Source organism: Aphelocoma coerulescens, unplaced genomic scaffold (assembly GCF_041296385.1).
Source record: "Aphelocoma coerulescens isolate FSJ_1873_10779 unplaced genomic scaffold, UR_Acoe_1.0 HiC_scaffold_56, whole genome shotgun sequence".
NCBI classification, from domain to species: Eukaryota; Metazoa; Chordata; class Aves; order Passeriformes; family Corvidae; genus Aphelocoma; species Aphelocoma coerulescens.
Window position 1 is genome coordinate 676710 of NW_027183905.1, and position 14387 is coordinate 691096.

Here is a 14387-nt window from a genome sequence, read left to right on the forward strand (position 1 = left end):
CTTCCTCGCTTTGCACTTTGCACCTTTCTTTCCTAGGCATGTGCAGTCTCTCCTTGGCTGCTTCTGCAGTTTCTCTACTGGTCTCAGCAAGCTTTGTTCATAATTTCTGAGAATTTTGTTCCCTATTTCTTGCCAAATTACATTCTGTGCCTTACGCTTGTGGCCAATATTTGCTAACTTTAACCCTGTATGTTATACTTGCACAGGTACAATGATTTGAATCATTTAGACTGGCACAGGCACTACAAACCCAGCCTGGGCACAGGGAGGGAATTTATTACCAACCAAATCACAGTAGCACAAGGAAAAGGAAAAGGCAAAGAAATCTCTCCAACACCTTCCCCCCACCCAGCGGGGATCACCCGGAACGGGGTCACCAGGGCTCTGCCCAACGGGGGTCACTGGGGATCATCCAACGCTGATCCTCCCACGGGGGATGGAGCTGGAGCAGCGCACGAAGCTCTTCCTGCACTCGGGGCACTCGCAGGGCTTCCCTTAGCAGTGCCTCCGTTGGTGCTCGGCCAAGTGAGAGCTGGAGAAGAAGCTCTTCCCACACTCGGAACACTCGTAGGGCCTCTCCCCAGTGTGGGTGCGCCGGTGGATGATGAGGTGGGAGTTGCGTTTGAAGCCCTTCCCACAGTCGGGGCAGCGGAAGGGCCTCTCATCCGTGTGAGTGCTCTGGTGTCTGAGGAGATAGGAGCTCCTTGGAAACCTCTTCCCACACTCAGAACACTCGTAGGGCCTCTCCCCAGTGTGAGCGCGTCTGTGTGCCCACAGGCTGGAGCTCTGGCTGAAGCTCTTCCCACATTCCCTACAGCCATAGGGCCGTTCCCCGGTGTGAACCACCTGGTGCTGGATCAGCTGGGAGCTGTTGGTGAAGCCCTTCCCACATTCCCCACACTTGTAGGGCTTCTCCCCAGTGTGGATGTGCTGGTGTACTCCCAGGCTGGATCTCGTGCTGAAGCTCTTCCCACATTCCACGCACTTGTGGGGCTTCTCCCCGCCCTGAGGCTTCTCCCCCAGCTCCAAGCTCCCCCTGGATTTCCGGCCGCCTTCCCGGCACAGGGGGGCTCTTTCCTCCTTGGATCTCTGGGGGCTGCGATTGCAGCTCCTCCTCGTGCGGCATCTCCGGGGCTTTTCCTCCTCCTCCATCCGGCCACGCCTTGGGAATGACAAATCCTGGTTTGGGGGGAGAAACAAGGGGTGAGCGCCTTGGGCTGGGGGTTCCTCCTGCCCAGGTCAATCACCGGACATCTTGTGTCTGTACAAACCTCCAAAACACCAAGATTCAGACCAAAAGTCCCCCAAACATCAAGACACAGACCCAAAACTCCAAAAACATCAAGATTCAGGCAAAACCCCCTCCAAAATGTAAACATTCAGCTCCCACGAAAAAACCAAAGCACCAACATGGCGCCCAGAAAATCTTAGAAACACCAAGATTTACCCCCGGGAAAATCATAGATCCCCCTCCCTGATCACCTGCTGGATGGGGGGGGCAACGCTCCTGGGGCTGGGGGGAGGCTGCAGATACAGCGAGTGCTGGAACCTTGGGGTGCCTCCTCTTCCTGCTCCTCCTCCTCCTCCTGTGTCCCTACTCTTCCTCACATTACTCCTTCTCCTGCAGAATCCCACCTGCTGCTCCCACGGGCATCGTTTCACCATTCTGGTCTCCAGCCCTGCTCCTCCAGCCTTTCTCCTGCTCCCCCCAGGCCCAGCACCCAGCCCTGGCTCGCTCTGCCCCCCAGAGCTCTCGGATCGCACAGCACGAGCAGCGATGCAGCTGCGGCAGCTCGGGCTGGGGCAGCGCTGGGCTCTCGGCCGCTCCTGCCCGCACTCGGCCCCCGCCGCAGCCACTTCTGCCAGCACAGCACGGCCCGGCCCGGCCTTGGCGCTCCCCCCCTCCCACCTCCCCAAATTCCCCTGGCGGGGGGCGCCAAGGCCGGGCCACACGTGGGCTCCAGCTGGGGAGCGCCGGGCGCTGCGGCTCTGCCTGGCAACTGCTGAGTCACCAGCGCCGCGCCTTCTGATTGGCTGAGCGCTGCCTGAGGGCCGCGCCTGCACCAAGGGGGGACACCCTGCTCCAGGGGGGATGTCCCGAAAACCGGGCACCCCCAGCGAACCAACAACACCAACGCCTCCTTACAAACACATGCTCTGAATCTGCTCGGACACAGCCACACGCACTTGCACACAAGCAAGTGACAGCACAAACCAGCAGCTCCACAAAATGGCACTGACTGACACACACTGCTGCTCAGCCAAGCTCCTGCTCAATTCCTCAACTTCCAGAACAACAACAAAGCCTGAACAGAACCATGGACATCATTTCCTATACAAAAGGGGACAATGCTGAGGCAGTTTGCACATTCTCCCAGAGCTAATTAAGGACATGGACACCCAGCAGGGGTAAAAAGGGAAGTTGAGAAGGGGTCTCAGCAACAGGGGACGGATGGTGTTGGTGTGCTGGGAAGGGATTGGTTGAAGGGAGTGTGCAGGAATATGGTTAAGGCAAACAGCAGCAGGAGGAATCTATGTGGTAAGAAAGGAAAAGGAAGATGGAAAAGAGGAGGAAGAGAAAAAAGTGAGGACAGGGATGCCTTATAGCACAATCTTATCCTCAAAATTTCTTTGATTATTCAGGCAATAAGTGGGAAAGATGAGCAGGTGTGCTTTTTCAACCACTATTAGTAGATGTGGGGGATGGGTTTGAAATGCATCAATTTCTGTTTGCTCCTAATTGTGATTGTAATTTACTGGGAAGGGATTTGCTGGCTGAAATGGGAATGCAAATTCATATTGTCAAAGGAGATACAGAGGCTAATGCTGCTGGACCTTGGTGTCAAATATCTTCGAAGGCCTCTGCTGAAGGGAACCCAGAAGTGTGGGCAGCCCCAGGGAAATAGGGAAAATCAGATATGGAGCCTCTCCAACTTCCTTTGAAGCAACCAGGACAAATGGTGTCTAAAAGCAATACCCTGTTCCAAGGGAGGCAAGGAAGGGGTTACAGCCTCTTACTGAGTCCCTGCTAAAGGCAGCGCTTCTGGAGCCAGGCATCTCTCCCTACAACTCTCCTCTCCTGCCAGGCAAGAAACCCCATCATGGACACCAGAAGGAAAGCACAATTTACAAGGCTTCAAAAGCAGATTAACTGAGCCTCCTGCCCTGGCCCTCCCAGACAGGGAAAAACCATTTGAATTGCATGTGGATGTTAATCAGGGCCATGCCAAAGGAATTCCTGGGCTCAAATGTTTCACCCAGTGGCCAGAGAGTGGCCTCATTGTCTGCAGAATTGTGCAGCCCCGGCTTTAATGGCAACTGAGGCCTGAAAACTGACAGCAGCAGAATCTCTGTTCAAGCCTGGCATCAAGGTAAAGCTTTGTTAACCAAAGGAGCCTCTAAATGGATGAGCAGCGCTGGGTTCTTACAGAATGAAACTTGTTGGATGGAACAGGAGGGTTCAGAGTTGAGGACAGGGCAAGGGTTGAACCCAGCCTCCTGTTTGAACGGCCCTGGACACGGGGCTGGCAAGAAACCCATGGCTGCAGTCAAGTGACAGAGCTCCAGACCCGGCCTAGGAGAGATTGACCAGACATTCCCTGGCCTGAGGGAGAAAAGGTGTTTAGGGATGGGGCTGCAAGGGCAGCAGAAGGGAAAAGAGTGACAAGACACGCTGCTCTTAAGGAAAGGGAAGGAGACAAAGCGCAGCTCAGCGCCCGCATGCTCAGCTCAAAGGGCCGAGCTGGGGGTGCTTGGAAGAGTCTGGCACTGAAATGCCCTGAGCAGGAAGGCTTCAATATCTTCTGCTAACAGCATGGCAGCTCACAGCGGGGCAGAAGCATTTCCGACTGCTTCAGCAATCCCTGCATCAGTTCTTAAGGCATGTTTGGAACAAAAATTTCAAGATATGGGATTGTGGAAGCAACAGACACAGACAGGGGAACTCATTTTACAGGAATGATCCTTCAGGCCGTTCTGGCTGCTTTAGGAACACAGTGGCACCTCCAAACGCCCTGGCACCCCCAGAGTTCGGGTCGGGTGGAAAGAATGAATGGGGAAATAAAGAAACACCTTCTGAAACTGCTGAGAGAAACCAAGATGCCACGGGTACGGCTGCTGCCATTGGCTTTGGCAAGAAGAAGAGCCAGACCCAGGGCAGATATTCAATTATCTCCCCCGGAATCCATGTTTGGAATTCCTTACCCTGGTGTGATAAATGAGTGAATGATAAATGTTGTCTTTCACAGATATGATTTTAACACTTACAAGTGATGATGGATTGTGTAGAAATAGTGCTAAGGTTAAATGTAGTTAAGTAGAAACGAGATTAAGGTAAATTGTAACTTTGAAATAGTTGTAATATGTTAAGAAATGTATTAATAAACACATGGTAATAAATGTCTTTTGAGCTGAGAAACTACAGAGCCAGGAACCAAGACATCTTAGAGAAACAAAGAAGATAAACCGCATGCATCCCAGGAAGATTGTTACCTCATCAGAGCTCACACCGCCCAAGGGGACTGGCAGCTGCAAATGAGGCTGGAGACTGCGGAGGCACCGGAGAGAGGGGGCCTGTCTGCAGTTCTGAAGCGATCCAGAGGACTGAGGCGGTGTCCTGCTGGGGGAAGGGGCAGAAACGGGACAGGGGGAAAGGGGAGGGAAGTGTAAATTCCTTTCTGGGTTAATGAATATGTAACAGTTCAGGAGAGTACTTAAGCCCACAGTAAAATGAATGGAGGGCGCCTCTGGCAACATTGCCAAGCGCCCCAGGCTGTGATTTGTCTTTGTTCTACTAATAAATGTTCAATATTGTATTGCTAAAAATTTAGCTTCTGCATTCATTTTCTTCAGCCTTGATCCTCTAACACTAAAAAGGTTGTTGGAGAGTTTGTGTCCTTCCCACACTTTTGATGACAAGATTAAAACATTATAAGGCGTTTTCCTAATAATCCTACTTTGACATTGTCAGTTGGGTCTGGGCCAGGGGTGTGAGAGTCAATTTATAGTCTCAGGAAAAAAAACAGCGAAAATCTTTATTACTTTAGGGGTTTTTTTATATATGTGTGTGCGTGACTGCTAGTGATGGCAGAATTTTGCAATGGGTTTTTCCATGTTCACCTGTAGGTTGCATTTTGCAAAACTGGAAGAGCTTTAAAAGTGACCCTTTAACTCATTAACTAATTTTCATTAGAAAATTAGTTTAAAAGAATAAGGGAAAAAAAAGCCGCTTTTGGGGGCGACACTTGAGAGTCACCTGATGGCTGCCCTGGAAGAGAAACTTCCTTCCAGGCAGCCAGCAGAGGAGCTTTAGAAATGCAAATTAACTCTGCTGGGGGAAGTGTGCACAATGTCCCAGGCTCTCCTTGCCTGCCAGAGGAATTGGGCTGATGCCCTCTGCCCCTCACCCCAAGCTCTGCCTCCCTGCACAGACGGAATTTGCATCGCTAAAGGCAGAGCCCACACTGAGCATCTCGGACTCTGCAACAGAAATCCCTGAAGCTGCAAAGGAAAACAGCAAACAGAGAATGTTGGGAGAACTTCACTCAAAAAAGCAGGGGGGAATCATCCCTCTCCCCACTCCAACATCTGCTGGCACTGTCTGGGTTATACAGGGTGGGTTTGACCACTGGGCTGCTTTTGCTGCCACAAGTTCAGCGAAATCACTTGGGAATCCAAGGATGTGATGATTTAATCAGAGAAAAGAGGTCAATTGATGCATCCCTGGATGGAGGGAGCGCCCAAAAATGGGGAAAAGAACAGAACAAATCCTACAACACCATGGAGCAGCCCCTGGGAACCCAAACAAATTCATACCAGGTGCCAGAGAACCCATTGATCATTTCAAGGCATCATTAGATTACAAGCTGTCCTCCAAATCATAACCAAGCCCACAGCTCCAGCTCCTGACCTTCTCAGCCACCAATCCACTCCCATGAGCAACGCCACATTTCACCCTGGGATGGCATCAGATTCTCTTTCAGCAGAAGGACCAGGAGGTTGTGGAAAATTAAAGGACTCAAACTGCTCTTGGCAAAGAGATGGCAAAGGAAAAGTGGTGAAACAGAGAACAAGGAAATAAGAAAGCAGCTCATGTACCGCTCCAAACGTGGAAAGGATTGGAAGGGGACACATTTTCGTGGTTCCCTGGCAGACCATGGGTTAAACCAATGCTGTTTCTCCTCTCAGGTGCTACAGCAACTCTCATCTTTTTACCATGCACCACACCTTGCTCAGTGCAGCTCATTCAGCAGGGGATCAAGGGCATGCAGGTGGCAGCCAGGCCTCCTGACCCAGAAACGGCCACAAAAGGACACAGAATGAGGTCACTGAGAATAATCCCAAAACCAAAGGCGGCCTAGGAACAACCGATTAAGGCATTTTTAAAGTTTGTAAAGAGAAGTACTGAGAAAATAAAAAGAGTGGGGATTAAAAGGAAAAAAACCCGAACTTTTCTTTGCATGCAGATGGTGTGAATCCCATTGGAGATAGGGTCAGGGACTTGGAGATAATGAAGTAAGGGCAGAAACCATCAGTCTTAGAAAATGTTACTAATTGGCACGAACTGATGCTCAGCCAAGGTCCCACTAAATTCCTGAACTTCCCGAAGAAGATCAAAGCCTTAACAGAGCCATGATTATCGGATGTTATACAAAGTGGGGGTGCACATTAAGGGGCACATGCAGCAGGCAGATCGGGAAGTCTGTACCTTCCAAGGACCTCAGCCACTGCGGAAAGCGACACGGAGATGCGGCCCGGGAACATCGGCATAAAAAGGAGGCTGCGTCCTCCAACACTTGGACAGAGCCCACGGGAAATGCCCCGTGGCCTCTCCCTTGCTCCAGGAATAAAGTTCCTTTTACAGGACTCCTCCGGCTCCTCTGGGGACACAAACCTCTGGCCACGGGAACTTTCCCGCACACTCCCGCCGACGGGGCAGCCACCTCTGTCCTACCCACAGCAGCCGGGACGAGCCAGCGCTGCTCCGGCACCGGCTCCTGCCGAGGCAGCAGCGGCAAGGAGAGCGCGGGCAGCCGCTCCCGCAGCGCCCTCACGCCAGGGCGAACACGGCGCCCACACGGCACAACGAACCCGCCCCAGCCCCCTGCCGCCCCCTCCGCCCGCAGCCAGCGCCGAGCCCCGCCAGAACCGAGCGCGGCTCCCACCTGCGCTGGGGCCGCCTCCGAGCTCCGCCGCCGCCTCACCGGGCTCCGGCCGCCGCCGCCGCTCCCGGGCCCGCACAGACGCTCCGCCAATGGCGCCTCTGCTGCGCCACGGCCGCCCTGCCGGCGGCTCCGGGCCCGGGCTGCTCCCCGCTCCGACCAATCAGCGCGCCAGAACCACGACTGACGGCAGCACCGCCCAATCGCAGCGAGGGGCGGGCTCTGCACACGGCCCAGCCTCGCCCCGCGCTCCCAGCGCCCCCCGGGCTGCGTGAGGGGAAAGCCGCAGCTGAGGAACAGCCCTGGAACGGGCCCGGCCCGAGCCGCCATTCAGCTGGGAAGGGAAACAAAGCTCTCCGCTGCTCCCGGCCCGACTTGCCCAGCCCTGCGTGTTGGCTGCCTCCGGCTCCTTGGGAAGCCCTGCAGCCTCGCTACTCCCGCCCCTAATTCGGAGCATCAGTGCATGGCTTTGATTTACCCCAAAAAGGGAAAACCGCCCCAAACCCCTTTGGCTGAGTGTACGAGGGGAGAGATTTGGGGCACAAAACTCCCAAAGTCTTTTGGGCCCAGCTTGGGAAGAACAACCCAAGCCAAGCGGAGGTGGGACCCCCCAGCAGCGCCTCTCTGCCGCCCCAGCTGAAGCCCTCGCTGGCTGCTCCAGGCGGGATGGGCAGACTGGGAGCACTGGGAAGGGGCCCCGGCTCGGGCCGCAGCCCCCGGGGCAGCCCCACGGCAGCTCCAAGGCTCCGCCAGCCGGGATGGAACGTGGGAGGGGGAGCAGGGCAAGGTGAATCGTGCCGCAACCGGGCCAGGAGACACTTCAGAGACAGAGTCAGAGAAGTGGGTATTTGCTTTATTCGACGCGCCGGGTGTGCAGGGATCGCTCCTCCAAACACACACACCTGGTGCTCTCTACAACACAGTATTAAGGGTTAAATTATGAATATTCATCACATTCCTTGGGACAGGTGTGGTTACACAAATTATTTCTCGGAAGTCATTAGCATATGGGCCACGCATGCGCTGTGTGTCCTGGTGGTCGTGCTGAGGAAGGCCTCTCCTCTTCCTCGGGGGTCTTTCTGATGAAGGCCAGTAGTCATCCTCGCAGTGAACTTTTCACCTTTCTCCCTGAGCATGCGTAGTCCTTTGAGGGATGATTCAGCAATCTCTGAGATGATCCTTGTCCCCTCTATCTTGACAAGATTAGGGTGAATTCGGCTTCTCAGGCTTTGTAATTAACATCTTCTGTCTGAACTAACATTGCTGTCTCCCAATAGTTAACTTGTGCTTACATGAGTTAGTTATTGACTTCCCCTTCTTCAAAGGGCCGGGGCTGTCGGTGCCCAGGGGACACAAGGGACAGCGGGGGCACTTCACAAGCCTTTCATGCAAAATATAAAATCATAAGGAAGACAAAAGCAAGAGCAGCCGTGGCACCGTAGCCCAGGGCCACACAGGATCATGTCCCATTGGAGTGGGGGGACTCTGGCCCAATATCAGGCACCCACCACAGCCGCTCTCTCCCTGCCCTCCACAGCCAGACAGGGGACAGAAAATTTAACCAAGGGCTCATGAGCTGAGATAAGGACCAGGAGATTTCCCTCATCAAACACCATCATGGGCAAAACAGGCTCGAAATTAGAGATATGAATTCAATTTCTTGCTAACAAACTCAGAGCAGGATAATGAGGAGTAAAAGAAGACCCTTAAAAACACCTTCCCCCCACGCCTTCCTTCTTCCAGTTCTACCTCCTCCAGTGGCGATGTCCCGAAAAAGGGGGGCCCCCACAAGCCCCTCGAAACCTCCGGGGCTGGGCTGGCCCTGCCTGGGTGCCGGGAGCAACCAAAACCGCTCTGTCCCTGCCCTCTGCTACTGCCCAGGGAGAGGAAATGCAAGGAAGGGCCCAGGAGCTGAGAGAAGGACCGGGAGAGATCCCACCCCGAGCACCAGCACAGGCACAACAGACCCAGGCTGGGCACAGGGAGGGAATTTATTCCCAACCAAATCCCAGCAGCACAAGGAGAAGGCAAAGAAATCTCTCCAACACCTTCCCCCCACCCAGTGGAGATCACCCGGAATGGGGGTCACCAGGGCTCTGCCCCATGGGGGTCACTGGGGATCATCCAACGCCGATCCTCCCACGGGGGATGGAGCTGGAGCAGCACACGAAGCTCTTCCCGCACTCGGGGCACTCGCAGGGCTTCCCTTTGCGGTGCCTCCGTTGGTGTTGAGTGAAGTGAGAGCTCTGTGAGAAGCTCTTCCCACACTCGGGACACTCGTAGGGCCTCTCCCCAGTGTGGATGTACTGGGGGTGATGTGGCGGGAGTTGCGGTTGAAACCCTTCCCACACTCAGGGCAGCGGAAGGGCCTCTCCTCTGTGTGTATTGGCTGATGTAAGGGGAGATGATTTCCCCAAGGGGCTCAGCTTTGGGGTCCTGAAAGATACAAACATACACACACAAAAAAACCCTCCCAGGACACCAAATGGTATTTGGGGCTCGGTTCTGGAATCTGCCAGCTCCCAACACTCCCCAATAAAAAAACCCTCTGTCCTGGGTTGAGGTGTATTCTATTACCATCCTCATGAGCTGTTGAAATCAGGTGGGGCAGTGTTTCCTTGCCTCCTCCCCCCAGACTATCTTTCTGTTAATGGCCCATCATTGTCCTGCTGCATGACTCAGAGATAACTCCCTCCAGACTATCTTCCGTTAACGAGCCTAATCAACACTTGGCCTCATGACTCATTACCCCATTGTGAGATGCTCCAACCAGAGGGAGGAACCAAGCATCCCATCGTGGATATAACTGGGACTCTGAGCACCAAAGAGACTGGGGCTCCACTGGATTTCCAGAGGACAGGAGCTACACAGCCACCGCTGGACTTTCTGAGGAAGAGCAGACCCCTTCTACTACAGGATCACCACTTCAGAGGATTGCAGCCACCATTCCACCAGACTGCTACCACTACCCTGCCTAATAGGGACTCAGGTTGTATTTTGACTCTGTCAGTGTTTTCTTTTACTTTCTTTTCCTTAATTTCCATTAAATTGTTATTCTGACTTGGTGCCTCTCACTGGTTTGTTTTCAAACTAGCACACCCTCTCAGGGACTCCCCAGTAGATTCAGGATGAGCTCCCCCTCCCCAGCCACCTGCAGGATGCCGTGGGGGGATGCCCCCGGGGCCAGGGGTGCTGCAGGCACAGCGGGCACTGGAACCTCCTGCTTCTCCTTCTATTCCTCTTCCTCCTCCTCCTGCTCCTCCTCCTGCTGTTCTCCTCCTTCCTCATCCCGCCTCCTCCCCAGTTCCTGCTTTCTGTTCTCCCACTGGAACTGAGCTGCCTTTGTAACCAAATTGCCATTAAGACACCGCTGGTTTGGGAGAGCTCCTGCCAGCAGCTGCAGCTGAAAAAGGGGATGTCTGCAGCCAGCGGGGCGTGCACAGCATTTGCAATGGAGCCGGGGAGGTTCTGTTCCCTCAAGCGCAGAGTCTGTGCCAGCGGAGCCTGGAACTCCCTGCGTTGGCTGCTGCAGCCAAGGGCTGACACAGCCCAGGATTCTGTGCTGTTCTCTTGCTTGCTGTGCGAAGGGACTGTGGCTCCTGGAGGGATGTTGTGGAAGCAAAATGCTCTCTCGGGGTGTCCTTGCTCCGTGGGAGTTCCCACCACGGGCACGTTTTTCCTAACAGCATCTGGTTCGTGTTCCCTGTCCCATTGCAGGGCACCTCACGCGTGGATCCCGAGCAGCTCCTCCTTCGGTGAGTGGGAAAGGAACCTTTGGTGGTCGGAATTGTGCAGAGAGTTGTGAGCTTGGCGTGTGGCAGTCGAGCACCAGCCTGGGAGGCTGAAGGAAAGTTCCTGCCAGTGTCTTTGCTGCAGCAGCAGCAGCAAAGGGATCCCTGGCACTTTTCTCTGCTGAAGAGCTTTTAGAGAGCTGCAGGTCTGGTTTTGCAGGCAGAAGATTGCTTGCTGGCTTTAGCCACGGTGGAATATGGAATGCTCAGCAATAAGTGGCAATGTCGACTTTAGCCCATTCCTAGTTTGAACAGCTCTGAATCCCATTTTTTCTTAGTGCAGCTGGATGTGTAGCTGAGGATAAATAAGGCAATAACTGAGAGAGAACTTCCCGTCCCTCACGCTACCATCTGTCCACAGGGAACAAAAGCAGCATCAGCTCCTCCTCTGGCTCCCTCTGCTTCCAAAGAGGAGGCCAAAGAGGAGGAAGACAGCAGTGAACTTCCCCCTGTTCTGGGGGATGATGGTGAACTTCCCTGTCCCAGGAGATGAGGGCAAACATCCCATGGTTTGGGAATACAACAGTGAAGCTCCTGTGGTGTGGGGCGAGGATGGTGGACATCACCCGGTGTGGGACGAGGACAGTGAGGTTCCAGTGCCATGGGACAAGGACGACGGACATCTCCCAGCGTGGGACGAGGACAGAGGACATCCTGTGATTTGGGAAGAGGAGGCTGCAATTCTCCCGGCATGGGAAGAGGACGGCAAACGTCCCGTGGCTTGGAAAGAAGACCAGGAACCCGCTGAATTTTGGGAAGAGGATGGGGAACCTCCCTCTGCTTGGGAAGAGGACACTGAACCTCCCTCTGCTGCAGGATCCTGGGCTGAACATTCTGACAGCAGCACAGCCCTGCAGCCAGAGGGCAGAGAGGAGTGGTGCCTGATGCAGCTGAGTACGTCTGCTGTGCTGCTGTGTGCCAGAGCAGGGTGCTGCGTGTGTGTCTCAGCATCAGCTGCACCCAGGCTTGTGTGCAGCTGAATGTCACAGAGTCATTTATTGTCCTTGCCCAGCTGAGACCAAGGGGCTCCCGGCCCCAGGGAGTGGGGCTGCATTTTGGCCCTGCTGCAAGGCGGGGTCTCCATCTGGGAGGGAGCGTCTTCCATGTGGTTTCTTTCAGGGAGCACCGTGAGCGTGGGGGAGCCTGCCGAGAAATACCTGGAACTGGAGCAGGTTGGCCAAGGGTAAGTGTACGGCAGTTACTTCTGCACAAGCAGGGGCCAGGTATTTGCTGGTGCAGGATCAAGTGAGAAGCCAGGCAAGCTGCAAACAGCTTCAGACACTGGGCCACGATCCTGCTGTCTCTCAGTCCTGATCAGAATTGGTAACTGTGCTCAGAAGGCACCGTCAGAGGCCCCTGAGGCCGGCAGTCTCCTGCCTGCAGCAAGGAGCAGGACCTGGAAGATCTTCTGTCCCTGGAATGTGATTGCCTGAAAGAGCAGCTCACCATCTGGTGCCTGTCAGAAAACAGTTCTCAAGAAGATTACTTTCAAATATTTTGCTTCCAAAAATATCCACCAGTCAGGATTATCAACATAACAGTTTAGAAACAGAAACCAGAGATGAACTAATAAGTGCCCTTTTCAGCACAGGTAGTAAGCCCCGTACATTCAGTAACAGGCACAGAGGTGCTGCACTCGAGGGGAAAATGCATCAGCTGCCTGATGGCAGGGCCCTTGTGGATCCTGCAGCTCATAGGCAGGAATTGGAAACGGATGAAATACATTCTTTTCCAGTTCTTTAGACACCCGCTCCCACCCTAGGTTTTGGACTAAAGTAATTCAGTGTGGACATTTGGGATTTGCTCCAGCCCTTTTCCTTCATGTTGGGCCTCAGTTTTCTCTCGCACACCTTGCGAGGCACAGGGCTGGTGGCTGCTGCGCTGCTGTCTGAAGGGTCGATGCACCCAGGTGTTTTATAAACGCTGCAGGCAGCAGAGATCTCCTGTCTGGGCTGGCTTTCACTCCCAGGGCCTAAAGCGCTGCTTCTTTCTTCTCTGCTGTTCTGTCTCCAGGGCTTTCGGAACCGTTTATAAAGGACTCGACAGGGCCACTGGAGGAGAGGTCAGTGTCACCACGCCCAGCGCGTCGGGCAGCTCTCGAGGGCTTTCCCCTCTGCTGGGAGCTGTGGCTGCAGCTTTGGGGGGCCAGCAGAGCTTTCCTGCACAGGCTGTTCCTCTGAAGGCACAGCAGTGTCAGCCTGCAGAGCACGGCTGGGACAGACTTGAGCCTTCTGAAGTGCCCAAAGGAATGCAAGGAGGGCAGCGGTGTCTGTCAGAGCAGGACACGCTGGCTTGGTCTTCATATCTGAAAACATCAATGCATCAGCTGGTGGAGGCTGAGGCCTAATTTATCTTCATCCCAGCCTTGGACAGGAACACTGTTTAGCAGTTTTTCCATCCTGTATTTCATCTTCGAAGGATACCTCAAGACCTAATGAAGGAGCGATCCTTCTTGGGATCAGTTTGGGGTTTTAGTCCTACTGCAGCTGTTCCCAGAGAGAGGGAGAGGAATGAGAAGATGGATGTGCAGAGCAAAGCTCTCTCCTAAACCCTGCAGCTGTGTTTGGGTCTGGTGTCAGTGACAGCCCGTGACAGGGATCATCTGAGCAATGTTTGTGCGTGTTTGCTCTGTTGTGCAATCCCAAACAGAGCAGTTGCGTTTGAAATCATGACCAAATCCCCCAGGATTGCTAAAGGGTTCCCGGCTGTTTTGCTCTGTTTTCACAGAACCAGAATTACTTCCTGCTTGCAAAATGTGTTTGAATGATAATGAGAGTGGTGGTAAACTAAGGCGGTTTGAGAAGACTGCAGGTGCAGAGAATGCTGTGAGAGCTTTGAGGCTGAGAGCTGAGGGCCCATTTCTGCAGAGCTTCCAAGGCCAAATGTCTCTGGCCCTGTGTCTTGTAAGCGGCCCCGCAGCGAGCAGAGAAATGGGCTGTGGGAATGTCACTTGCTGAGCCCGGGTGTCCCATCCCAAGGCAGTTTGGCACAGCCCAGCTCCGTCGCTCCACAAAGACTCGCTCTGTGTTTGCTGCGGCCTCCTGCCCCGGACTCCTGCAGTTCAAGGGCTGCAATGTCCTTTCAGGTGGCCATAAAGAAAATGAGTCTCAGAGGGCAGAACAGGGAACGAGCTGTGAATGAGATCCTGGTCCTGAAGGACAAGAAGAACCCCAACATTGTCAGCTCTTTGGACAGGTGAGTGCTTCAGCTCTTATCCCGTGCACGGGCCCTGCGTTAATCTCTCCTGGCATCCGCAGTCTGTAGCCTGTTCTGAAAAAGCCTCACCCAGCTGTAGCTTCCCAAAGCAAGAGCCTGTCAGTTCACTCCCTCCATGTGCTTTTGTTGCTTTAGTTTTGTTGGGGTTTTAGTTTAGTCCTAGTTTTTTTCTGTTAGAGGAATTTTCTCCCATATGCATGTTGCTAGGGGACAAATGACT

General features: G+C 53.9%; 1 protein-coding gene across 1 annotated transcript; it reads right to left on the reverse strand.

The window, feature by feature from the left end:
* Positions 1-260: 260 nt before the first annotated feature.
* Positions 261-1266, reverse strand: LOC138101893 (zinc finger protein 3-like). The gene has a single exon (XM_068999646.1). The coding sequence runs from the start codon at positions 1150-1152 to the stop codon at positions 496-498; it is 657 nt and encodes a 218-aa protein (XP_068855747.1). The 5' UTR covers positions 1153-1266; the 3' UTR covers positions 261-495.
* Positions 1267-14387: the final 13121 nt, after the last annotated feature.